The 25,433-nt window shown below is 41.8% G+C and overlaps 1 protein-coding gene across 50 annotated transcripts in view; it reads right to left on the bottom strand.

Annotated features, from left to right (window-relative positions):
- The window catches only part of adgrl2a (adhesion G protein-coupled receptor L2a), a 100,185-nt gene that overhangs the window by 7,302 nt on the left and 67,450 nt on the right, over positions 1 to 25,433 (bottom strand). For 19 of the 50 annotated variants that reach the window (XM_039810777.1, XM_039810779.1, XM_039810792.1 and 16 more), the window contains 17 exons: positions 18,306 to 18,602; positions 17,470 to 17,573; positions 16,711 to 16,896; positions 16,076 to 16,114; positions 13,816 to 13,999; positions 12,944 to 13,066; positions 12,266 to 12,501; positions 11,469 to 11,642; positions 10,298 to 10,504; positions 9,348 to 9,568; positions 8,524 to 8,590; positions 4,388 to 4,479; positions 3,024 to 3,068; positions 2,692 to 2,718; positions 1,746 to 1,914; positions 1,396 to 1,524; positions 633 to 729 (listed from right to left, as the gene is read on the bottom strand). In XM_039810777.1, the coding sequence (XP_039666711.1) occupies positions 633 to 729; positions 1,396 to 1,524; positions 1,746 to 1,914; positions 2,692 to 2,718; positions 3,024 to 3,068; positions 4,388 to 4,479; positions 8,524 to 8,590; positions 9,348 to 9,568; positions 10,298 to 10,504; positions 11,469 to 11,642; positions 12,266 to 12,501; positions 12,944 to 13,066; positions 13,816 to 13,999; positions 16,076 to 16,114; positions 16,711 to 16,896; positions 17,470 to 17,573; positions 18,306 to 18,602 (2,397 nt within the window). Of the gene's footprint in view, positions 1 to 184; positions 730 to 1,395; positions 1,525 to 1,745; positions 1,915 to 2,691; positions 2,719 to 3,023; positions 3,069 to 4,387; positions 4,480 to 8,523; positions 8,591 to 9,347; positions 9,569 to 10,297; positions 10,505 to 11,468; positions 11,643 to 12,265; positions 12,502 to 12,943; positions 13,067 to 13,815; positions 14,000 to 16,075; positions 16,115 to 16,710; positions 16,897 to 17,469; positions 17,574 to 18,305; positions 18,603 to 25,433 lie in introns of those variants that run through there. The other 31 variants (XM_039810789.1, XM_039810791.1, XM_039810797.1 and 28 more) reach the window with 8 other exon arrangements.

Raw genomic sequence — 25,433 nt, 5'->3', positions numbered from 1 at the left:
CGCATGCTTGGAAAGCCATTTCAGAGGCAGCAGAAAGCCTAACAACACACTAAGCACTCCAGGTCAGTCAGAGTTGAACATCATCTTCTCATCATCATATTTGTGCTCAAGCTAAATAATAAATGACAGTTTTTTCCCCCCTCCCTCCCTCATAAATCCCTCTGTAAAGTAACAGAGGTCACCTTACTTGCCAGGCAACAAATGGCATCTCTTTGCGTGATAAGATTTTCCTGAAATAAAACTTTTTTTTCCTTCCCCGTTTTTAGTTTTGTCTCCATTTCCCCTGAGCCTGGGTATGAACTTTGGGCAGCCAGCACTTAAATAAAAAACGCTCTTCTAGCCTTGCCCCATTTAAGACTGACGTTAGCAGCCAGAATGTCAGCGCATAGAGTATTTGAGGACGGATTTCTGTAATCCTTCATTGGCAGAACAGGAAGACTAGACTAAAGGCCCACATCTTTTCTTTTCTTTTTTAAACCGTACTTCTTGGTCTTTTCAAGCTAGGGCATTTATTCTGATTAGAATCCTCTATGGTGGTGTGAGATCATTGGAACTTGAAGGAGGTATTTTTAGCTGGATGATGAAATGTGTGCATAGGTGTGCATGTGGAGAGAAATGAGGTGTGAACTGACCTTGGTTAAGGGTGGAGGTGCTGTTGATGTCACCTGAGATAAAGGAGGACTCAGATTGCTTTCTTACGGTGTCATTCCACATTCTCCTGATACGACTCTGTCAGGTCAACAAGGGACAGTCATTAGGACTTTAAACAAGCCCGCTCACTTTTCAGATTAACTTTCATTTATTTTCTATGTACATACCACTGACTTTACCACTCCTCAAATGCATACTAGTATGCAGTGAGGCAAGGGTAGCACTAATGCACACTTTCTCTGTGTGTGTCCTTAAAAACTACTTCATGTAAGTCAACTTTTGAACGACTTCAGCTCCAGTTAAGAGTATCTTGAATAAGGCTGGAGGTTAAAGCATAATAGGGATGTTTCTCTATAAGCACAGTACATCTGGAGGTATTGTCTAATAAGGACTATTAGCCTTACATAAGATAAGGGATAGAGCAACTATGTCTTCTTTTTTTTTCTTTGCAATTTCGGCTTTACCCGTAGTAAAATGTGCTTGCAATGCTCTTTAAAGAGTGCAGTACTATTTCCCATGCACATGACGTTAGTGAGAAAAAAGATAAAAGCAAGTGCTAAAGGGGGCAGAGCAGAAGAAAGGTACTCATGCAGTACAGCAGATGCTGCTTGTAAAATGTAGCCTAATGGTTGTGTCACTTCATAACAATGTAAATGAGCTGTATGGTGAGAGTGTGTGTGTAGAAGTATTCTTCTGTGTTGTGACACTCGGTGAGTCTTGGAGTGTATGAAGCTGCTGGTCTACCTGTGTACCAGAGGAATAGCGTGCGCTGGTCCGTGTGGTCGAAGTCTTTGCAGAACCGTGTGAGCTCTCGGTTGGCAACCCTCCGCAGCAGTACGTGTGGCGGAAGCACTTGCTGTACTCTTTGCGGACCTGCGTGAGCAAACAGCTGAATGTTTACCTACGGTACATTGTTGACTTAACATATGACTTAGCCAAGATCTCGAAACAAGCAGTGTTTGTTTTTTCATATCAGCATGTGGTGCTCTGTGAATTCTGCATTCTGGTGTAAAGGTCTGTTCAAATTCAGGAGCGTTTCACCTTGAAAGGAAAAATCACTTGTCTTTCAGGACTGCGGTGGACGGGAAACTTACTTTTTTCTGGAGAAGGCAGTGGAAGATGAAGATAAACATTCCTTGTAAGGTGTTGAATATGGTGAATAGGTATGCCATGACAATCGAGGATTCATTGATGAAGAAGAGACCGAAGGACCACGTGAGACCCAGCAGACACAGCAAAGCGAAGGCGCCCATGACCCAGGATCTGAAGGACGGCAACAAAAAAAAACAACACAAGGAGTGGACGAATCCATTAGAGGCGTTCAGTGATCTGCGAGGATGATGAGTGGGATTTGCAATTACTAGAACGATGAAAAACTAGGAAAAACGCTGTAAACTAGGTGAGAGAAAAACAATAAAATGACAAACGACACCTATGCTATCCTCACAACCCCTTTCCCCACTGTCCCCACCCCTCCATCCACACACACACACTCTCAGCCCAAACTCAAATGCAGTTCCTGCCGTCAAACAGACAAAAAGCTTGATCTGGTTTTCTGTAAATAACTTTTATGTGTTAGAACATACAGAACATCATATTCAGAAGCACAGCTTGTTTAAAACTACCATGTACTAAATAGTTATCTAGTGTGTGTTATCAGAGCTGGAGAACTAGGCAGATGTGGAAAAGGTTCAAGGAAAAAAGGAGATTCCCTGCCTTGTGTGTGAAGGTCCTATGGAGCCTTCAGACACCAGCAGCGGACACAGTTCAGCGCTCAAAAACAACAACAACAACAACAACAACAACAACACTGTAATTCAAGATGGTGGACACGAAAGAGAACAGTCACAAGGGCAGTGGATGAGTAGCTTTGAAGCTGCAGTTTGGGAGAGGATGAACCAGCAGGAAAAAAAGAAAGACAGAAAAGAAAAGAAAGAATAAACGAGGAGAGAGAGAGAGAGAGAGAGAGAGAGAGAGAGAGAGAGAGAGAGGGGATAAACTACAAGCTGAAGAGGAGACTTCTGGGCAACATGTCCTTACTTGATAAACCGTTTATTATCTTCATAGCTAGAGAGCATGATAAGCAGGAAGAGAGAAACACAATTAGATCAGAGCGAATCACAGCGTGGGTTAGTCGTCATTTGAGTAAGATATCTTCAACTTTGATCCAAAGGGAAATCACGAGAGGTAATGTCTAACAAGAGCTGAGAGTTGTATGTTTTGCTGTTGATGATTCAATTACAACAGTCGGTGTAAAGCATTTGGTCAGAACACCGTGTCTGTGGTTGGATTTGCATTTCTGCTATTGTATGCGTGGGTGGTGTTGTGTGGGTGAAATTATCTGAGGTATACTGTATATAGTAAAAGCTTACCCAGGCAAATCGGTATTATAGTAGCCGTCACAAACGCGATAATTACTGGTGCGGATCGCAGAACAGAGAGAGGAAGAGAATAATAGGAGAAGAGAAAGGAGAAGGGTGTGCGTTAACTTTGCCTTCACATGCAACATGCAGGGACACTGGTGCTAAACTGACTTTCAGACCAAACGTTGGCACAAAAAACAACAAAGAAAGAGACCACAAGGAAACAGCTATCAATACACAATGTATTTCTGCAGTATAAACAAGCTTAAGACAAATCATTTCTATCATCCAAGTACAAATGCCCACCGTGTTGAGTGGAGCCATGTTCAGTAAATGTGTTCTGTTGTGGTTCCCTTGATAAGGGAGTAGTCTACCTCAAATAAAACCAGAAGTCTAAATAAACCCCTTTTCTGACTGTTCTTTTGATTACAGTTTTACCACAGTGCTGTAATACTGCACACATTATTTAAGGACAAAAACAACAAACACTGCTCCTGCACACAGTGGTGGAAGTTAAAATATATGATGGTGCAAACTGACATGGGCCTGTACTACTGCATGCAACTAAACCAAGACACTGACATTCAGCCTGCAATATATATTGTTTTCAAGTGCAAAAAAAACAAGCCAACAATAAGTGCTTCAGAAAAAGGTTATTTTCCTTCCCAAAGCAAAACACGTCATAAATGTTGAAGCGACTCAGAAAGCTTTAACTTGAAGGAGATGGTGGTGTGGTTTTGTAGGGAAAGATTTTTCTTTCTTTCATGGGATTAGATTCTGGGATTTATAAAAAAAAGGTTTGACATGTTCCAGCGGCAAACACACACATGGTTCCACTGAACCCCACCCTTGCAGAGCTAACGGCAGTAAGGCTGCAACTGTAGAGTGATGTGTGTGCATGTGTGTGTGTGTGTGTGTGTGTGTGTGTGTGTGTGTTTGTGTTATGCCAGTGCGATTCTGTGGCTAGTGGCTTGGAGCGAAACAACAAAGGACGAAAAGAAGACTCACAAAGTCTGTGTAGTCGTCATGACAGCTAAATCATGCCAAAAAGTCTCATTGAACTGTGTAACATTAACATTAGTCAAAATAATTAATCCCTCTGGTAAAAGTTACATTATGATCTGGATAATTTCAGACTTAAAAAATGTATTGTGTGTAATGTATTCTTATGTCCCTTGCTAGTCCAGTACTGAAATTAGGCTTGGATGTGGGGGAGGTGATGCATTTTCCCATGAAACATTATTAAATACAAAAACAATAGCATTACCTCAAGAGTAAAAGAGCCTTAGTTTTCCTGATGGTAGCATAGCACCAGTGTTAAATTGCTGATAAGCAGCAGAATGTGGAGGTTCAGCATATGACCCTTTACTTACTTTATATTCTCCAGTCGGCTAGAGTCTGGTTTCAGGGTGGTAGTGTGCTTCACCATTTTGTACATTGTGATGACCAGGAAGATGAGATTGAGCTGTCAAAACATAATGGCAGTGTTAATACATGAAGATGTATGATGCAAGCTATAGCAGACAGAGAAAAAAACTGTTAATTTGTCTATAAGTATTAAAAGAGGAGAGCCTTCAAATCTCTGCATGTCCACAGACTAATCCAATAAACATCTATCGTTCCAGCCAGGCTCAGCCGGGCCGACTGGCGCCAAATTTAGTGTCATTCTATATCAATAAGAGCATGGAAACGCATTAAAATCCATCACAGTAAAAAAAAAAAAAAGAAAGAAAGAAAAGAAAGAAACAGCCACACAGCAGAAGTCTGGCAAAGTCAGAAGAGAATGAAAAGTAGCAGGAGAAATAAGAGACCCTTTTGTTGTACAAAACAACTCCATATCATTTTATGCACATAGTGAAATATTATAAGGTGTAACCAGCTACAAAAGGCTTGAGGGAACATGGTATATTTTGTTCGATTCTTGCGTGTGGACAGATGAAAAGAGAGAGGTGGAGGAGAGGAGAGGAGAGGAAAGGAGAAGAGAGAGGAGGGGAGAGGAGAGGAGAGGAGAGGAGAGGAGAGGAGAGGAGAGGAGAGGAGAAGAGAGGAGGAGGAGAGGAGAGAGAGGAGAGGAGAGGAGAGGAGAGGAGAGGAGAGGAGAGGAGAGGAGAGGAGAGGAGAGGAGAGGGGGAGAGGAGAGAAGAGAATTTGCTTGCTTGTTTTAATGTATTAAATCTTAAGGGAGCCAGTGGCACATATCGGGTTGAGACAAGGATACTATGTGCTGTGTTTCTGAGCGCATTTATTCGGTATCTTAAAAATCAATACTGTGATTTAGAGACACAAAGGCTGGATGGGCCAGCAAGGAGCCACTCCAAATAATTTACTTCAAAAACATTTATTCTTGGGCAAACTAGTCTCTGACACAGCATGAACATGCACTCGAAGCAGAGGAACCAGACTGTGTTTGTACTGCAAGCCAGGCATGTATAAATAATGTCAAGAAATATCTAAGAAACAGAAATTTAAATGTGTATCTCCAATAGTGCATGTCAAAGGATCAGAAACACACCAGCAGCTACGCCATCAGGGGCATGCGAGTAACACAAAAACAACATTCAAATTAACAGATTTGCAATAACCAAAGCTTTTTTTTCTCCAGGTGAGCCTGTTATCTTGTTATATTTAGAGATATAAATAAAAAAGGCAGATGCCATGCCAGTATGAGGGTATGAAATAAATAAATGACCTTTGTGAGCTGGACTCAGACCTCAGCCATTCACTCTTGAACAGAAATGGTCTGTGTTCTGGTGCACGCTGCTATCAAAAGAGGGCCTGTGATCAATACATCTCACCTCCACATGCAATCAACTCATGGAGCCGCTCACAATAACCCAGGCAGTAAAAGGAGAGGGATGAATGAGAGAGAAAAAAATCCTGAATCGTGAACCTTCTTTTATATCACAGACGGAACTTTTGTTTCAAGAAACTATGTTTCTTTTAACTAGCAGCTTATTTCTATCAGCTTTTTTTTTTTTTTTTTTTATTTAAAAAAAAAGCGAATAAGGGCAGAAAATGGGGAGGGACGAAGAAGAACAGAACTTTTTGAAAAAACCCTTTCACACAGCCTGGAGTGGTGACATGGATCCAATGAGACAGAGGCGAGGGACGCAGTACTTTAAAGTAACCTAGCAGCACGGCACATGTTCCCACCCCCACCGACATGCTTTCGCAGCCTCTCCTGGGGGATCCTCCTTGCTAAAGCGAGGCTGCCTTGCTTCTATCCTTCACTATGTCTCTGAATCATCACTGCAAGCCATGCAGAAGCACCTCGCCGCACTGGGATTGAGGAGAAAGCTTTTTCCTTTTTTTTTTTAACTGAAGTGGACTGTGTGTGTACACACTGAACTCTAAATGAACTGCTGGGGATAAAATATTAAAGGTGCAGATGGAGCTGTCCAGATGATAAGAACTGCTCCCGACGTGTCATGATCCAAGAGGCCTTGTGTTGAAGCTATCTCAAGCATACTAATGGCTCCCCCCACCACTCATTACTTCCATGTTCCCCTTTCATGGAGCTAATACCCCCTGTGCCCAGAGACAGGGCAACCTCTGCCAAAGAACAAGGATCTAAATGCCTTCCACCAGCTTTTGTTTTCAGTCAGTATTTAGGGCCTGTTTCAGCCAGGAACAAAAATAAAAACAGGAAAAGCAAGAAGAAAGCGACAGGAAACAAAAGGATGAGAAAAAAAGCATGACCACCCGAGGTCAAAACCAATGTTATTTGGCACGAAGATGACTTGGGTGGCGGGTGGGGATCCAGACATGAGCCAAAGCAGCACTGTTTTCTCTCCTTTTCTCTTGCTCGTGTGCCTTTTCTCCTCCTCTCCCTCTCCCTCATTGACAAGGACAAAGCCAATTTGTAGAGAAACCAGGGTCACGGATGGTGTAGACAAACCTTGCTCCTGCATGCTCCCCTGAGATGCCCCTTTCCACAGTACTTTGTCTTTTTGAGTCAATTGTTGCACAAAATCAGAGGAGCAGTGTGCGATGCCTGAGCCAGTTCTGCAAAAACCTCATTCCTGTCACACATTAGCTCTGCTACAATACATTAGCTCCTCACAGGGTCATGATTCTATCTCTCCGGTCATCACCACCGGGATCCTGATCATCATTTCCACTGCAGATGCATTTTTCATGCAAATCATTATGGAAGCTACACACGATTGGAAAACAATGAGCGCCCAATTTAGGGGAAGGAAACATATTCCTGTGTGGCTGATAGAGCATTTGCTGAGACAGGGAGAAATGTTTGTTTAAATACAATGTTTGCTTTCCCTCAATTATAAGCTCACACATTTAAAGCGGGTGCTGAGAGCAAAAATAAATCAATGGAAACAAAAAAGAAAGGCATTTTACCATTAGCTCAAAGACACTTCAATCCAACACCGAACTCTGTGCACTTCTTCTTTCTCCATTTTAAAATGAGTGGCACGACTCTTTTTGAGAAAACTGTGAAATGCAGTCCAGTGAGCAGATTGGTCTTTTATCTATTCTGTTACCACACAGACACAGAGCTGTGCTATATCTTTACTTTGAAAGCTACTGCCAATGGTGTGCAGAGACTTGCTGGAATTTGACACGGATGCCCCCTCTCTCCAGTATATTTTCAGTGTCAGTTTGATGTTCAACAGAGGTCACTGCATCTGTAGATACAGTACCAACCATTATGCTGGATAAGGAACATGCTGAACAAATACCACCGTCCTCCTGCACAGAAGCAAGACAGGTTTGCAGAGCTCCCATATCCCTTGGTGTGCATGAGGGCAAAGCAATACATGGTGCGGTACCTGAGAGGATATATCTTAGGAATACCACCAGCTATTTCTTTTTTTTTTGTGCAGGGAGGGGAGACTCCCTAAGGTCTCATTCTTCTGAGCCTCTCTGATGGAGCGGGAGATAATAATGTCATGACCAGTAAATAATTGCATGGCTCAATGGGACATATGTCATTATGATGCTATATGTCCTTCACCCCTGATGGTCCTTGACCAAACAGAGAGGTGCCTTTGCTTTTCTTTTTCTCCCCAACACTGTCATCTGCTATTTACTGAAGGCAGACAAACACACAAGGAGGCTGATGCAGAGGAGGAAAAATGGAGCTGGAAAAATAGTGCCGTCTGACAGTATGCACACCTTGAGGCCAGTTTTAATCTTTTCTTTTGTTCCTTTATCATAAAAAGTGTAACTGGAAGGCCATTAGGTGATGCCTGTAATGTGAGACTTCATGGGAATTGTGTGAACGTGAGGTTAAAGTACACTAACAAATCCTGATCTTTGTCAGGTGGTATGAGGCAGAGAGAATTGTCAGATGCCTCAAAATCTGTCTTTGGCGCACAATTAACCTGTCATCGCCAACGAGACAGAGGAGCAAAAATCCTGCTGACTTTTCCTTCAGTTCAACCCTCTCACTTCCTTTCTCTCTCTCCTTCATCTCTTTCATCTCACTATCTCAGTGCCTTCATTACTCTGTCAGTTGCAGTATTCAAAGAAGTATAAAACAGCTTACCATGATGATAAAGGTGACGGGTCCTATAAAACTCCATATGAAATGATTGTCCACACTTAGCCAGCACCTATGACAAAGAAACACACACTTCAGCTTGGGGCAGCACGCACTACAAAAACAATATCAACTTTCCTTAATGCCTTCATTTTTGGTTACATGGGCTGATGACATTGAATAATAATCAAAATACATTTTATTTATGGGCGCCTTTCATAGCACTCAAGGACAACTTACAGTTAAAACAAGCAGAAATAAAAAAGTTAAAAAGGCAAATATAATGAAAACAAACACATTTAAAAGTAGAGATTGAGTGTGTAATTTCTTGTCAATATTTAACTTTGAGCGCTTTCAAATGCTCCTTTCACAGGTTGAACATTAAAACAGTTGTACAAAACAGAGGGAAGACCCCAAGTAGCCCCTCTTGATAGCTTGTTCTTAGCTGAGATGTGGCCATTAATCTACGTAAAAGGCTTTTTTGGCACAGTGCTCTTCTCTTTAAGAAAGCATTTACAAACAAGAGGTCACAGGAGGGTCTTTAAGCAGAAAGGCATTAATGTAGCTGCGGCCCCCCTGAAACCACAGTGTTGAGTCTGTCAGCCACTTTCAAATGACATAAAAAATTGAACAGCTGCCCATCCCTGGCAAAAGGAGCTCAAATGTTTTGGTGTAGTCTCCAGGGATGCACATACAGCCCTAGCAGAAATGATGAGTAGATTTATTTACAAAAGCTGCCACATACAGTCACAGCAGGTAAGCCCACACAGTGTAGCATCCAGCGTGTCCGCTCTGCATTTCCAAGGATTTGTTCAGAAAGCTGCACTTACGCTTTCCCTTTCCCGTAGCTCCCGTAGTCGATAGCTGCGGAGACACCGACCACGATGGCTGGGAAGAGGTAACCTGACACGTAGTAGTACTTTTTACGTGAATATTCGCTCTCAAAGACCTCCACGAGCATGAGGTACAGCTGGACCCCCTCGAGACACATCCAGGAGAAGGAAGCCAGGAAGAAGAAGTGGAGGATCCCCGCAATGATGGCACATCCAATCTGAGTGAGAACAATAACCGATTTAGACAATCAAAGAATAAGTATTCAGGAAAAAATAAGAATAAACAATGCAATCACAGTTTCCATAAAATGGGCAGATTTTAAATTAACTTGTAGTACAAAAATAATTTAAACATGACAAGAGGAATCTTCATTGCACTTTCTTTTTTGAAAATTGTATATCATATATCCTATCTTTTATTAAAAACCCACTGAAAAGACACCGCTGCTGCCTCACCCATTCAGGGAAATTGATGAAAAAAGTAATGAATATTCATCCACCACATGGGCTCTGACTATGAGCAGGTTTAGCTTTCTATCAGCACGGCAGAGATTTAAATACCATTTGTATTGTAAGGTTAGAGTTAGTAGATCTAATCATACAGTTCAGCTGTACGCAGGAAAACGATTTGTGGTTCTAGAGAAAATGTAGGTGAAAAAAAAGATAAAGATGTTGTGGATGCAGGCTGAGCCATGGCAACAGTGGCTTTAAGTGAAAGAGGAAAAAAGACCTGTCAAGCGGAAGACATGGCCCCTTAGTAATCTATATTAATGGTGCCGTCCCACTCATGTCATGTCAGGGACAAGCAGAGAAGGTTAGAAACAAACAATGCTTAACGTGTCATCCATTTTACTCTGAAAGGGTCTTTTGTTTTGGAGTTGAAAGGAGATAAAGTGAGAGAGAATGAATCACAACCAAATCAATGGGGTGCAATCGTTCCAGCTTACCCCGAGTTCCGTCATATCGATACCAATTAGGAATATTAACTCTGCGATGAAGAGATTGATGCACAAGTTCTTGTGGATGGTGTTGCGATCGCTCTGCAGGCCCCTGAAGAAGCAGAAGGTGAAGATGCTGATGGCGAGGCAGACGAGGGACACCACGATCCCAACTCGAGTGATGATGGTCAGAATCAGGTCAGGCAAATCTGAAATCTGGAAGAAATAAAAGATTAACAGGGAATTACTTTGTGAACAGAGAGAAGCAAACCTGTTTTTCTTTCTCCTCTGTGAGGAACGTTTAAAACATTGTATGTCTAAAATCACTAATTAAAAGCACTAAACTTCATTTATACATTATATTGATTAAGAACAACTGGGGGAAGTAATATTGGCCAAAAACATTACCTAATTTATGTTACCTTAAAATTGCGTAACTACCTGCAATCTCCCTGTCCTCTGAATCTTCTACCACTGAGACTGACAAGAGAGGAAAAGCCTTCTACTGTATGTGTACAAAACAGGTTCCCAAAACCAAAAAGGGGACCTAAGATATATCTGAGGTGGCCACAAATTGATTAAATAAAATGATGTGTATTTTATTCTGACTTTGTTCTATATTTTACCCCCTCTTCAGGCCCTACAAATCAACATGAGAACTGGTCCCAGCTCATGTTTATACTGAGGTCATTACTTGTAATGGAGGGTCACAAGTAGACTTTCCTTTATTTTAGGGAATCGCAAGCCAAAAGTGTCGGGAACCACAAAGCTAGAAAACGTTACTTTCAGTCTTTACATTTTAATTAAGTGTACACACTTGTCTGCAGGATTCATGTAGGACCTTTTTGTAAGGCGAGGGTTCCTGTGGGTTTTGTAGTTTTTAGGAAATGCCTCTAGTTTGTTGAGGTGGAAAATGCAATGTGTGTGTGTGTTACAGAAAATTAAGCCGCGAATGAAGAAAGCAGTAGAGTGACTGCAACACACTGCAACAACAGTATACAAGTGTCTTCGCTCTGAACCTCGCTGTGATTATTGTAATCTTGTAAGATTGCTATTTAAACGAGGATGTTTGGGGGTTTGGGGTTTGCTTATGAAATAGGAAAAAAGTCTTAAATACTACAGGTGAGTTTAAAGAAAACCTCAGTTAGAGATGGATATAAAGAAAATGGACGTGACATACTGGGATTTCACGGTGCGCCATAAGGATGGCAAAGTTGGTGAGATGGCTGCAAGAGCAGGTGGTATGTGTTTTATTGGAGTCCAGGAGTTTGCAGCCTTGGGTGGACCAGTACCCCATCATACTCCTCTCAGAGTAATTCCAGAAGGAGCAATTGGAGTTGAAGTAGTGCTCCATCTGCAGATAACAAGAGATATGGTTAAGTGTCCAAATAATTGACTGTCTGAAATTGAAGTACATGTAGAACACAAAGGCCATTTACCCCCTACTCATACAAAGGATTTTTTTCCGCATGGTTATGGAGGATGATTTTTCACTTTACAGCTCTTATGAAGCAATTCATATGTTGTATCTCATTTGGCCCATGCTTGCCAAGTCAACCGAAGCATAGTTGGGTATTTGAGGCCTTAATAACAGAGAAGCATAATTGTTTGACGGTATGTCTTTGGAATTGCACAATTTCTCTGATAAAGAATGGAGTCCTGCATGGCCCTCTGGGAACTCTAGTGACAACTTTAAAAGACGAAAGATAATTGGTGCTCCAGTAATTTCATCCTAGATTGTACGGCTAATCTAGGAGTTAATTTCCCCCACTATAAAAGAAAATGGGTATCATTTATATCCCAATGTTGATTAAAGAATTAGTTTTCATTAAGAATTCACTTAGGTTCTAAAGACTCCTTTAATTTGATGTTCAATGACTTAAATAAACTGCCGACTGACCTAGCCAGACATTTACAATTCAAATCGCAGATCTCTGTCTACTCTGGATGTTCCCTCCTGGTGTTTTTTAATATTACCTGTCCATTCACTCCAGCAGGGAGACTCACATTGATGTGCTTCAGGGTAAAAATCACCGGGTCATTAATGAATACACGGCTGGACTCTTTGTTGATTGAGGCGGCGATGATGTCAGAGTTGACAGCCACCGACACGTTGCGGCCGTAAGCCTCATTGGCCATCTTGATGGTGGCGTTTTCTGCGCTGAGGAATTGGCCCAGATTTTTGTAGAGCACGAAAACCAGCTTAGCAACTCCTGTAAAGTGAAAGACGTAGACAGACATCAGAGGATGAGAGAAATAAAATCAAGCTTCCAGAAGAATTTAAAAAATGTATGAAGAAAAAACAAAACTGTGACAAAAAGAGGACTAAAAATATTTAAACACTCCAATTCATTCCAATGTAATTCCATTTAAAATGTTCAACAAGGAACTGCAAAGACGAGTGAAAGATGAGTGAGAGATAGAGACAGAGAGCTTTTAAAAGCCTCTCATTATTCAGGGTTCTGAGTTTTTTAGATTAACTCCTTTGTTGTGCTCCTACACTAGTACAGACTCTTCACCTTTTCACAGGAACAAAAATGGGAGCCAAAGGCAAACACACACGCACAATGAATACACACTTAATTTCTCTTAAAGTAAGCAGAAGGATCTTGACAAGCGTCTCTCATTTCTCCTGGTATGTTTAAGGGAGCTTACCATTCCGACTGTTGAGCTTGACGGTGTTGGCTGACAGCTGGATTGAGATACTGCCTTCGCTGGATTGTGGAAATTTAAAATCCTGCACCTGGCCATCGGTGCTGAGTACATACACGTCCAGGACTGCCCGGTGCAGAAAGGCAGAGGATTGGTTCAAAGGGAAAAGAGAAAGGACAAGAGAATGAGACATTGGTCATTGCAGGCTGTTTAACTGAAACACAAGGGCCTACAAACAAAACAGTGGACAATATTGATCCCAAAGCTTTCTTCCTGACATTTCTACACAAACTGTTGGCACAGACCAAACGACATAACAATGACTCAAACGCTACATCTTTGTGACAATGGGCTGCACAATAAAAAACGCCAGTTACAAAGGAATCATTTAATCCCTGTGAGACTCTTACTAATATGAATAAAACAACACTGCAGAGGAAACATAGAACAACTAAGGAGAAGCCTTCCTTATATGGTCTAACAGCAGAAGAAAATGAGAGAATGAGGCTGTGAATAAACAATGTACTTTTTCTGACTCCACAGCAGGCTAATGTTCACATTAATGTATAGAGTTACAAGGTCTAGACGCATACATTTATAAACTAAGCGTGCGCAATCAGAGAATCCAGTCTATTTAATTGTCTGATATTCATCACTTTGTCAGTAAGCGACTCGTTAAACCTAATATGCGTTGTTTTTCTTTTCCCTCGAGGTTTAAACGCTTATTATGAAAACAAAGTCCTTTTTTATGTGGCGGCCTTGTTTTCCTATCACAGAGTTCCTCTCTCAATGAATTGAAAGTAATCAAATTAACTGAGCTCCCATCAATCACAAACGCTTGTCATTTGCTCACCACAAACTCTTGTTTTACTTACTTATATTGTCTGCAGGAACTTTGACAATGGCAGGTTCCATGAGGTTGTCGGCGAGGACAAAGGCCCCTTCCTCCAAAGTATCCAGTAACATGGTGGCTGCGTGTGTTTGCTCCGTGCTGTTCATGTCTTGCCAGGACTTCAAGGCCGCTGGTCGCAGAAGGTTATCTACCGTGTCCACAATGGCCTGTGTTGAAGCAGACACACAGATACACACACACACACACACACACACACACACACACACACAAAAAAACACACACACACACACACACACACACACACACACACACACACAAACACACAAAACAAAAGGTATTTGAGTAACTCAGAAAAAAAAATTGGATTAGTTTGCAAGCATTAGCAGTGGCATGCAGACACTGAAATGGATGAAATGCTGTGCTGAAGCATCACATCTGTGAGGGTTAAAATTAAAACGATTGGGGGTAATCTATATTTTGGTTGCATATATGACAAGATTGATTAATTACAGACATTTACAGAATAAGAAAGACATTGTTTTTGCAATTGTATTGATCATGAAGGATAAACTGCAGAGGGGGAGAGGAACAGGAGCTTCACTGGAGATGGTGCGGATTCAGTTTCTTTGTCAAGGACGCTGCATCAGCGCAGACACTTCACACAGGGTGAGTGTATTGAGCCTATCAGGTCTGTCCAATAGCAGGATATCAAGAGTTGGCCTGATTAAAGTCAAAGTAACAAAAGCTGTCCTCAATTAAAAGTCTCTAATTGCAAAGTATTCTGCATGTAAAAACTTTATTTTTCTTTAACTTTTGACCTGAAGTCAACTTATCCTCTAGTGAAAATACTGGACTGTACAATAAGTCATGCAGTCACCCTGCAAAAAGCACTTAGTATTACTAAGGAATAGAATGATTATGATATGTTAAACAGTGTAATAAAATTGTATCCTTATATATTTTTCCAGCTTCACGCTTTCTGCCACCTGAACAGCTCAGAACAGACAGCAGATAAATTGGGCGTGGGATGCATACAACGCCGAGTTTTCTTCAGGAAATAATCAAATCAATGTTTCTAATCAGGTAATCAATGCTGGCGACATGGTGGAAAGGTTGGGGGGCAGCTATAGTGATGTTACGTCAAGTGTGGCAGATCTCAGATACTGCTGACTCAACGAGCTCTGTCCCAAATCCTCTTATGCCCTGTTATTAGTCGAATAAATGATGTAATTTACATCGAGACAAAACCTCTCTAACACGGTCGCTTCCTTCAACATCTACATGTTGTGACATTAAAAAAACAAATGATGATACATTTTTGCGGAGGTGGAGTAACTACATACATGCATTTTTTTTTCTCCCTTTTCCTCCTTTCTTTTTATGAGCGCACGGCCGTTGACTGGCTAATTAGCTCGATCCATTTTAATACCCTCCCGAAGGAGAGATTTGGATTGCGGGGGGTGACTTTGGTGGCAGGTGGAGGACACTGATCTCCCTAATGGTTGAGGGATATATGTGGCCAAAATACTTTGATGTATGACCCCAACCTGATAGCATTCAAAGAAAGGGGAAAAAAATGGTTTGACCTGGCTAACCCTATTAACTAGATAGAGCTGAAGATTTGCTCTTTTAATTTATGAAACAAATGACTTCTATGACCTAAAACCTGTGTCCTTGTGAAGCAAGAGCTACAGTTTTTACTTTACATGCGGTGAAAGGTCAGGTGATGGTCCTTGAAACAGATTTAAATAAATCACAAGTGAACTGTGTTTGATGCAATATTCAGTAGGGTTTTATATGTCGTGGAGCTCTCGTATAAAAAGCAAAAAATGTCACAAAGCAGCAAATCCTTTTAGCAAATGAATAATGAGAGGGATGTAAGAGCAGGATTTTTGTTTGAGTTGTGGTGTTATGCATCCAGACGTGCAATCTTGAGTAAACACTTAGAAAACATACAATAGGGAAAACAGGATGAAAAACAAAATACACCATCGCTATCAACGCATAAAGGGGGGGAAACAAAACACAGAGACACATCCACGTAAAGAAGCCACCTCGGTAATTGGAGATGACTTCTCTTTGACTTTAGAAAGCACTTTGGGTACGATTGTGTCTGTGTGTAAGGCAATTACTCAAAAAGCAGAAAGCACAGGGAGGAGGGAGTACATGACAGTGCAGAGGTTACATGCTGCTGAACTTGGGCTGGGGCATATACAGTTGTAGCACAGGGATAGAGGAGGGGACGGCAGCAAGCAGAGTGGACAGAGGCATTGCTCCAGTACCTTCATGTATGCCCTGCATGTCCTTTCTCGTTTTTGAAGCTTTTTTATTAGAAAAGAAAAAGAACAGATAAAAAATAGAGACACATAATTTGCACAAGTTCATGAGCTAAACCAAAGGCTTTGTAGAAACAAGGCCCTGACTGAGTGGTCAATATACAAAGTAACTACTGAAAGACTGATCCATCCATTCCCTATCTCGTGCCATTGACCTGCTTACCTGGAGGTCAAAGTGTAATAGTCCTTCAGCTCACATTTATGACATGCTGTATTTTCCACTCAAAGCCTCCTGACACATCCTAGAAGTAGCATGCTTGGCAGAGACACATTTTGGCCAATACCATAAATGTACAAACACTGCCATGAATACAGATCTCTGGTACATGCCAGCTTTCCTGCACTTCAAAAGAAAGAGAAGGAAAGGCGGACTGCGCTTGACAAAAAATAACAACTACTGTAAATATCCCTGCATTATTTTGGGAAACACTGTTATCCCTTCTGCATTGGTCATTATTAACGGGTCAGTGAAAAGTGATGCAACAAGAGAGAAATGGTGAGAAAATGCTTCCAGTATATATGTTAAATATATAGTGCCTTAGGTGATGCAGGATTTTTTTTTTTCTGGTGAATGTGGTTACCTTGTTGAAGCTCCGTCCTGCAGAATCCTTCTCGCTGGGTCTGAGCTCCTGCAGCTGAGCATCCAGGATGTCCACCAGCTGCTCCATCAGGCGCACCGAGGAGCTGACGTCCCCTGCATAGATGGGGCCTTTGGTGTGCTTGGCTAACTCGTTGGCCAAGTTAGCTGCATTTTCACCGCTGCGGATCTGCAGGGGGAAAGAGAGTGAATAATGTTCACAAGAATGCAAGAAGACAGACTTGGAGGGTTTCTTTACAGCTTTTGATATCACACACTCCAATGAGTCCTTGAAATGCCAGTTATGAAAAGGTTTTCTTCACGTGGGAGAAGTTGCCATGGTGGCAGTTTTTTTACTGTGTGCCACACAGTAACAAATGCTTGCTTTGCCAAATATACACAGTTTATACCTGTCCTATCTCTGTCTGTGCTTTATGCTATACCTTATTTGTGCTGATTTGTCTGTCATAATTTCCCCTTACATATCATATTGCAATTATTTTGACTGATGCACCCGCAATTTTAACACAGTCTTCAACTTTGCAGTTTTTTGTTTTGTTTTTTGTTTTCAGAAAACACTTATCAAAGTCCTCATTTCCATACCTCTTTTATAGCTTACAAATGCAGCTTTCCAGCTAATTTCACCCAGCTTTGCAGCCATCTTTGTAACAAGGACGTTTCCATTATTTTGTCTACCTCCTCTATGTTTTTAAGAAACACATCCCACTTAGAAGGAAAACAGTGAGGCAGAGCTCATACAAACCTTTTGGGCTACTTGGTTGACCCAGTGGGAGGTACAGTTGCTGAGATCAGGGCCCTTCGGGTGCCAAGCCCCAGTGGATAGGACACATAAATAAGAGGCTGTGCCTGACAGGGAAAACAAGAACAGAATAGTCAAGTTTAATCAAGTCAAATCAAATGTATTTTCCCAGTAAGTCCTTTACAGGGCAACAAAGGACAAGGGCACTGATACAATAAGTGCACACAAACAAGACATTTACAAACATGCAAATTCATACAAATATGAAGCCAGAGAATGTCTGCTTGTGTGTGCACACAGAAATATCAGCCATGAAGGATGTTCAGTTTTTTTATGCTGTCAAAGGACAAATTAAACTGAAATAGTTCAATACAGTAAACCCCAAACATATAAAGTTGCCAATTTTGAAAATTATTTTTGAAAATATTATCAACAGCTGGCTCCTGTTTTTGATACAAAGTGGCAACATTTTTTTCCCTGTCCTAATTATCCCTGCGTCTGATGAACTCTGAGTGCTAACACAATTTCACACACAATCAAATGAGGGATGCACGTCTCGATGCAAGCTGCAGGAGAAACAGCTGAGCCGGATCCTCTGCAACCCAGCCATTATAATCATGCTTCAACCTGGAATGACACAGCTAAAACGCCATTATCAACTGCCTTCACTGATTCTCTGAACACCTACTCCAACTGATACTCTTTATAGATACAAAAAAAAATTGTATGCAAGATTACCAGACACATCTAACAAACTCTGGGATGTTCTCTTAAAGTGCTTTAGGTCATATTGAAAGCAGCAAGCACATGGCCCTGAGGTGAGAGGGAGTCCTGTTTACCTCGTGTTCCCTTGGGGCAAGGGCGCTCCACGAGCATGCCCCTCTGGGTCTGAGGCCACGTTATGTCTCTGTTCTCTGTGGCCGCGCAGAAGCGCTCGGGTAAAGGGAAGGACTCAAGGGGCGGAGGGGAAGTAGTCTGTGGAATCACAGGAGGCGGCTTTGGCGTTCCCCTGCTGCCCTCCTTGAGCCCTGTTGTGGTGGTAGTGTTGGCCACACCCCAGTGCACTGTGGTTGTTGTGGTGGTGGTTGTCGTTTTCTGAGGCTGAGGGTACGTGGTGACTTCTGACAGTGGTGGAGCTGTGAAGAGACAGAGGGTACAGAGGCATTATGTTTAGGGTGGGCCATTGATATGTGATGGTGTGCAGCCCAGTGAGGAAAACATTATCGCCTCCATGATTTATGGAGTGTGATTCTCAGTAGTGCACATATTTATTATCAGTCTTTATGAAAACATGATGCAGTGCTGTGGATTCAAACATAGAAATACAAACCAAATGGTAGTTTGACCTGCGGTTGCAGTGTGAGGTCCGCTAATTAGTGTGGCAACCCTAGGGAGCATAATGTCGACTAGTATTTTGTATTTTGCTAAGAATACTTTGTCAGTTATACAAACCTTGACCTTCTGGTGGGCAGATGCCCTCATGTACCTCTAAACCTTAACGGTGTCCCCTGTAACTAACATTCCTAAAAAAAAAAAAAATCCCCAACATGTTCAATATTGTCATGCTTATACATCCAAGTGTCCTGTTGTGTGAATTGTTGCTAAGTGCTTTGTGCAACAAGCGTGTTGCAGTCCCGTTGACTAAGGCTTATCCAAGGCACTCAGTCTGCAGTGAATAAGACAATAATTACAGTAACATCCTCCTGCCTGGCAATCATTCTTGCCTTGGAGATTTTGTGGCATGGCTGATTAAATTTCACTAGAGTAACACAAAACCTGTATATGTAGCCATGGTGCCTGAGCATTCATTTTGCAGTTGTTTCTTGCTACAACTCATACTCTGATAAAGCAGGTGTGCAGTAACTCATGCAACGCCTCGGGCAAAAACAATATGTTTCAGTCCCGGGAAAGCAGAAAATAGTGTACTCCTTACATTTAACATGAGCCACTAAGGAAAAACTATGAAGACATTTTTCATGTGATACACCAGAGAAGTGTAGGTAGCACTGTAATTACATTTCATAAAAGTCGAACATAAAAGTTTAATCGATGAAATGTTGATAAACACTAACTATTAGATATAAATCTGCTCCAGATCTCCAAGTACAAAAAGAAAACATAAACCCCCTCTGAAGAAAGTATTTGTTGGTTGAATTTTAAAGGAGCTCTGATTGGAATGCAATGTGCATACTGAATCTAATCGCATTTGAGTACTTTGATTTCCTCCATTAGGCTGCCTGTAGAGCATGCAGAGAATGTGAAGAGGTGCTGTTACACTGCTTGAGCTGAGTCGTACTCAGTAGTAAACCAGTACTGAGAGACATCCAAGACAGAGCAACAGAGTGAAAGAGAGTAGGGAGTCAGAGGCAGGACAGGGGAAAGAGAGAGAGAGGGGGGATGATGGCGGAAAATAGAGGCACACATAGAAGACGATGACGGGAAGATTCAGAAACAATGGGGCTAAGCTGGAGAAGTAATAGAAAGTTTCTGTCTTTCAGTGGATTGAGGGAGAGATGGCAGCAACACCTCCATAACTATTGCCTCCATTGGATAATGGAGGCAAACACACACACACACATACACATACCACCCCTACTATCACCATAGGCCCCATGGTGTGGATGAGAGGCTTCAGCACAGTTCAGCTGAAGGGAAATCACCTTTGAGGCTGGCTGCTGCATGTGGCGAATTAGGCTCTATTGACCAGAGGAGATGACTCTGTGCTCCCTCCTGTTGGGGGCTTTAGAACTCCACACACACACACACACACACGACTGCCTGTTTTGACACTGAGCTGAAGGCAGATCTGGCTGGCTAGCTTCACCTCAGCCTCCTCCTCTCTTGTCCCTCGTTCCCTACCTGTATCCTTTTACTCAACAGTGAAATTCACGGCTGCACGGCCTGTCACAGCGGTTGAGAGACAACCTGTGCTTAGTGTCCTTTCAGCACTAGCATTTAGCTGGCTAGGAGAAATGACTCTATTCTCTATTCTGCACCAATACCCTTTAATTGCTATGGCCCTTGTTTTTTCATGACTCACTGAGAAGTCTCACAGAGGTGAGAGTAATAGCCACCGTGCAAAAAAAAATGCTTAGCATTTTTTCAGTTAAGTTTAGACACTCCAGTATGTAATGTTGCAACTCGGCCTAAAGATAATGAATATGTGTCGAGTGTGTAAATAATTATCATTGTGTCTTTTTAAACATCTGTGTCTGAGTTGCTTGGCAAACTTTCAGAAGATTCCCAAGAAACTTTGGGGCCCTTTATAAGTTTCTTATTTCTAAAGTATGAAAGATGATAAAGATAAGATCCCAGTCTCTGTGGATGGGGAGTTTAGAATGCAGACAGAAATAAAATGAAAATGAATTGCTGCTCGACAGCATGATTTAAGATTAAAAAAAGGCTTGCAACTACAGCCAATAAATCAAAGAGGCATCTGCTGTAATCCAAGCACATTCCTTTAGCATGTCAACTAACAACTGTATCTTGACTACACCCCTTACTCAAGTCATGGCTCGCTGGGATGTTGAGCTCCATGCTCTACTTACAACATTTAAAATTAAATCTATTTGAAGTTTTTTTATTTATTTTGTTGCTACCTGCTATCAGCGGTGAAACTGTGGAGGTAATTAATGTTAGGTGTGGTTAATATAGAACTAATGCGTTTGGCTTTCCTAAAGCATTCCATTGGAGAGGGACTGCTCCATAGCAAACTGGATAGGTTTGGCTTTGGGAAAGTGGTGTGAGCTGGATTTGCTGAGCTACGCGATACTGAAAAGCTGTGCTGGCATTGCTAAAACAAAAATGTCAGCGAGCACCGTCATAGAATACAGCAATATATTAAAGAGCTTCATTAACAAGAAATATTATGAAAAGGACACAAGTAAAAGGGCTAAAATAATCCTGTTGGGAGGTTTCATTTCATGTCTATGATGCACACTAATCCTCTTTCCTGTGTGAAAAAGAGGCTAATGTGAATGTAGGCTATACTTCCCAGGGAAATTTGTGCATAAACAATGCAGCCTCTCTGACCACTGCTGTTCCTGTGTACATAGCGTGTCAGCCTGTAATCCTGCCAGAGACACAATAATCTTATTACCTTTATGCCATAGCTTGATTTAATTTGATCCAATGAAAGCTGGGAAGAATTAACCCATAGGTATTAAAATGGACACTCCTCTCAGGCAGTCACTTCTTCACAGAGATGTCTAAGTGGATAAGTTTTTAAGCAGCCACTGTGAGGGATGGGTATTGATCTGTTGGTAGTGCTGCAGCAGCCTTTTCCAAACCTTTTGTGATTTATAGCATGGAGTGGACCAAATATTTCTGTTTTGCACTGTGGCAACACGCACCTGACACCACTGAATACCTTCCCTGTGCAATATTCCTTTGATTATGAGAAGCAAATCCCACGCTTGGGTTATATAGCAAAACCAGGACAGGATCCCTGATTATTTTGTTTCTGCTGCACTCAGCCCAAGGGGAACCTTCAATTAGCTGTCACAGAGTGTGAGCGTGTGGAGTGATATTCTCTAAAGTACCACCAATAGTCGGGGCAGACTTATTCATAACCTCTTTGTGTGATTCGTCGCCCACGCATTGTTGCTCATGAATGTATCTCAGTGGCTCTGTTATCACCGCTGGGGTTATAGGTCTGGGATTGATGACAGACAATGAGACAGGAATCCAGAAGAGGAAAAGGCAAGGGAGCACGGCGTGCCAAGTGTTGTCAGAGCATATGCATACATGTAAGCACTCAGGAACACACACACACACACACACACACACACACACACACACACACACACACACACACACACACACACACACACACACACACACACACACACACACACCTTAATGTTTGCCATGTAACATATAACTTCGTTTTCAAGATATTTCTCTATTTGCTTGGTTTGTTATTGTTTTCATTTAATTTTAATTGTAATTTTTCTTCTTTGTTATTTTTTTTTGTAATCAGATATTTTGGTATTTAGTTGTTTTTTATTTTTTATTTTCAGTATATGCTATGAAATGTTTTAATATTGTCTGATTAAATGTTGTTTTGGACCCCAGGAAGACTAGCTGGTCGTCTAGGTGTCAGCTAATGGGGATCCTTATGATAAATACAAACACACACACACACACACACACACACACACACACACACACACACACACACACACACACACACACACACACACACACACACACACACACACACACACACACACACACACACACACACACACACACACACACACACACACACACACGACTTTACCAGACCTCCGTAGTCAGGCCGTGGTGACAAATGAAAACCGACAGCGTGTGTCTTTTTTATTATGCTTAATGGCTTCACTTTCAGTAGGCACCGCATGGTTGTTCATCAGGGTAATGTTTCATAGACATTAGCAGGTGCTGTTTATCTTGCGGTGTTGGGGAAAAAGGGTAAAGGAACAAATATTTAGCATGTGTTTCAGCTAATTTGCCACATAAAAAAAGTTAAAAGAAATATTAGATCTCACACTAATCTCATAACGATGTGAAACGAGGCTGCTTAGGAGATTCACCTCTTTGTTCCCATTTAGTAGGAGACCTACTCCTTGCTAAGGTAAAACGAATTTTGTCTTTTGTACACTGTGAAATGTGGCTCCTGGGTGGTAATCACCTCCTAATGGAAGAGGAATCGCAAAAGTTAACAAGTCAGTCGAGCCTCAAACAATTCAGTCTATTTCTGCCATCAGAAGGGGGCCACGCTCAGGGGTCCAAGAGAATTTAGTGGATGGAAAATAAATGAATAACCCATCAGCTTTTAATTCGTTCGGCACAAAGTGTAGATTAATTGAAATAAGGTGTCGAACTGTGAAAAAACTAAGCGTAAATTATTTCCTGTGCTAATGCTGCCGCTGAAATATCTCATTTTCAAACATGCATTTTACTCATTCCTCTCTAGATGCGGCCTTGCTTCTGAGTTCATATGGAAATGGAGCTGTTCTGGAGTATGAAATAGTGTGATTATTTATTACACGTGTGTGATGCATTTTGATATCTACCAATAATAACAATAATACACAAAGGAAATTGGATTACACGTCTTTCACTCTGCGCTGCATTTGTAGCTGTGGAGGGGAACATGCCGTATGATTGGTTGTGTATCAGCAGTAAATGTGAAGAAAGCTGAGTGAAAATTCTTATAATTTCCCATGAGTCATGTCTTTGTGAGGATGTGTACAGTATACGTCCATGTCTTAGGGAACGGAACCTAATAGCTGGATTACGTTATTTACTGCTGTCTCCAATATTTCTCTTTCCCACAATACAAACGCATTGGCTCATATGGACACAGGCATGCAGGCAGAGTGCACACACACACACACACACACACACACACACACACACACACACACACACACACACACACACACACACACACACACACACACACACACACATCGATCACGTAGCACACACGCTTTATAAACACATGTACCCATTCATATACACCCTGACACACAGAATGACACCAAAGTATAGAGAACAGACACAGCAGCTGCCAGACTACAGCCTGCTTTTTTTCCTCCTTGCAGCTTTCTCTGTACTGTACGTGCCTCAAATTTCAACCATTAACTCTAAGTGTGCCAAGCAGACTGATATTTAATGCCATGTGCACAGGAGGATGTCTGTTACAGAGATGTTCGTATAAACACACACACACACACACACACACACACACACACACACACACACACACACCACACACACACACACACACACACACACATACACAAGCATGCACACAGCTGTGTCACGTGAAAAGCACGCATACCCGCATATACACAGATTAGAGAAACACACATAGACACAATAATCAGGCCTGTGTGAAATAAATCTCCTCAAAGGCGTGTGTCAGGGAGTGATGGGAGACCATTGTGATGTCGGAGTAATAATTCTTTTAATACGCCTTGTTTCACAGTCAGACTGTAATCAAACAAGAGACTGTGGGTCCCCTTGGCTATAGGGCTCAGTGTAACAATAATCTCCCCCCCCCACCCCCACACACACACACACACACACTCCATTCTCTTTTATGTATAACAACTCTTTGTGACATTTTAAATCATAACCCCGGGTTTGCTGTTGCCCACATACTTGCACACTGTCAGTGAAGATCATTTGGCTGCGTTGTGTGCAGTAGTTTTACATCAGCGGGTAAGACATTCCAGTAGAAGCGGTGACAAGCAGTTTGGGAATATGAGAAAACATTATCTTGAGGTGTGTTTTTGGATAAGGGGTTAAATGTTCCTCCTTCTCTGGCAACAACTGGTCCTTGTGTCTTACAAGGAGCAGCAGAGATCGTGATCAGATTTCAGAAGAAAAACAGGTGACTTCCTGACCTCATGTGCTGTATGGCCTTTACTGCCACCAGACACTGGGTGGTTAGGTATAATCCCACAATGTAATATCAGAGACGTTGTGAACAAGACTGTAAATCCCCGTCGTGGGATTTCCCCCCAGTTAAATTCACCCTCATATCGTAACCAAGAATGAGACCAGTGGGTCACAATGTAGATGGAATAATGTCACAGTGTGTCATAAAATGGTGGTTACATGGGAAGAATAAAGAATGGAAACTGGCATATACGGAGATTCTGTAGTCCAGCAGTAAAGATGGAGGCCTTTCGCTAAAGATACACTCCCCAAAAGTGCCCTAACATCCCAGAAATTCTCCCAGTTTACACAGTTCAAAACATTATCAGTAAAATGGACATAATTCTGGGATTTAGGCACGCCTTTAGGTGCTATAAAACATAACGGTCTTGTTGAATTAACCCATCCCTGCTACCAAAACAAAGATTTAAGGCTACATGTCACTTTAGGGGATTTCTGCACAAATTCTGGGCTGTTTTCTGCAGATTGTTGTGAGGTGTTTGATTTGGCCTGGTTCTGGCTGGCCAGGATTGTAT

The sequence above is a fragment of the Perca fluviatilis genome, chromosome 9, assembly GCF_010015445.1.
Source record: "Perca fluviatilis chromosome 9, GENO_Pfluv_1.0, whole genome shotgun sequence".
Lineage (NCBI taxonomy): Eukaryota > Metazoa > Chordata > Actinopteri > Perciformes > Percidae > Perca > Perca fluviatilis.
This window is presented reverse-complemented; position numbering and strand designations above follow the sequence as displayed.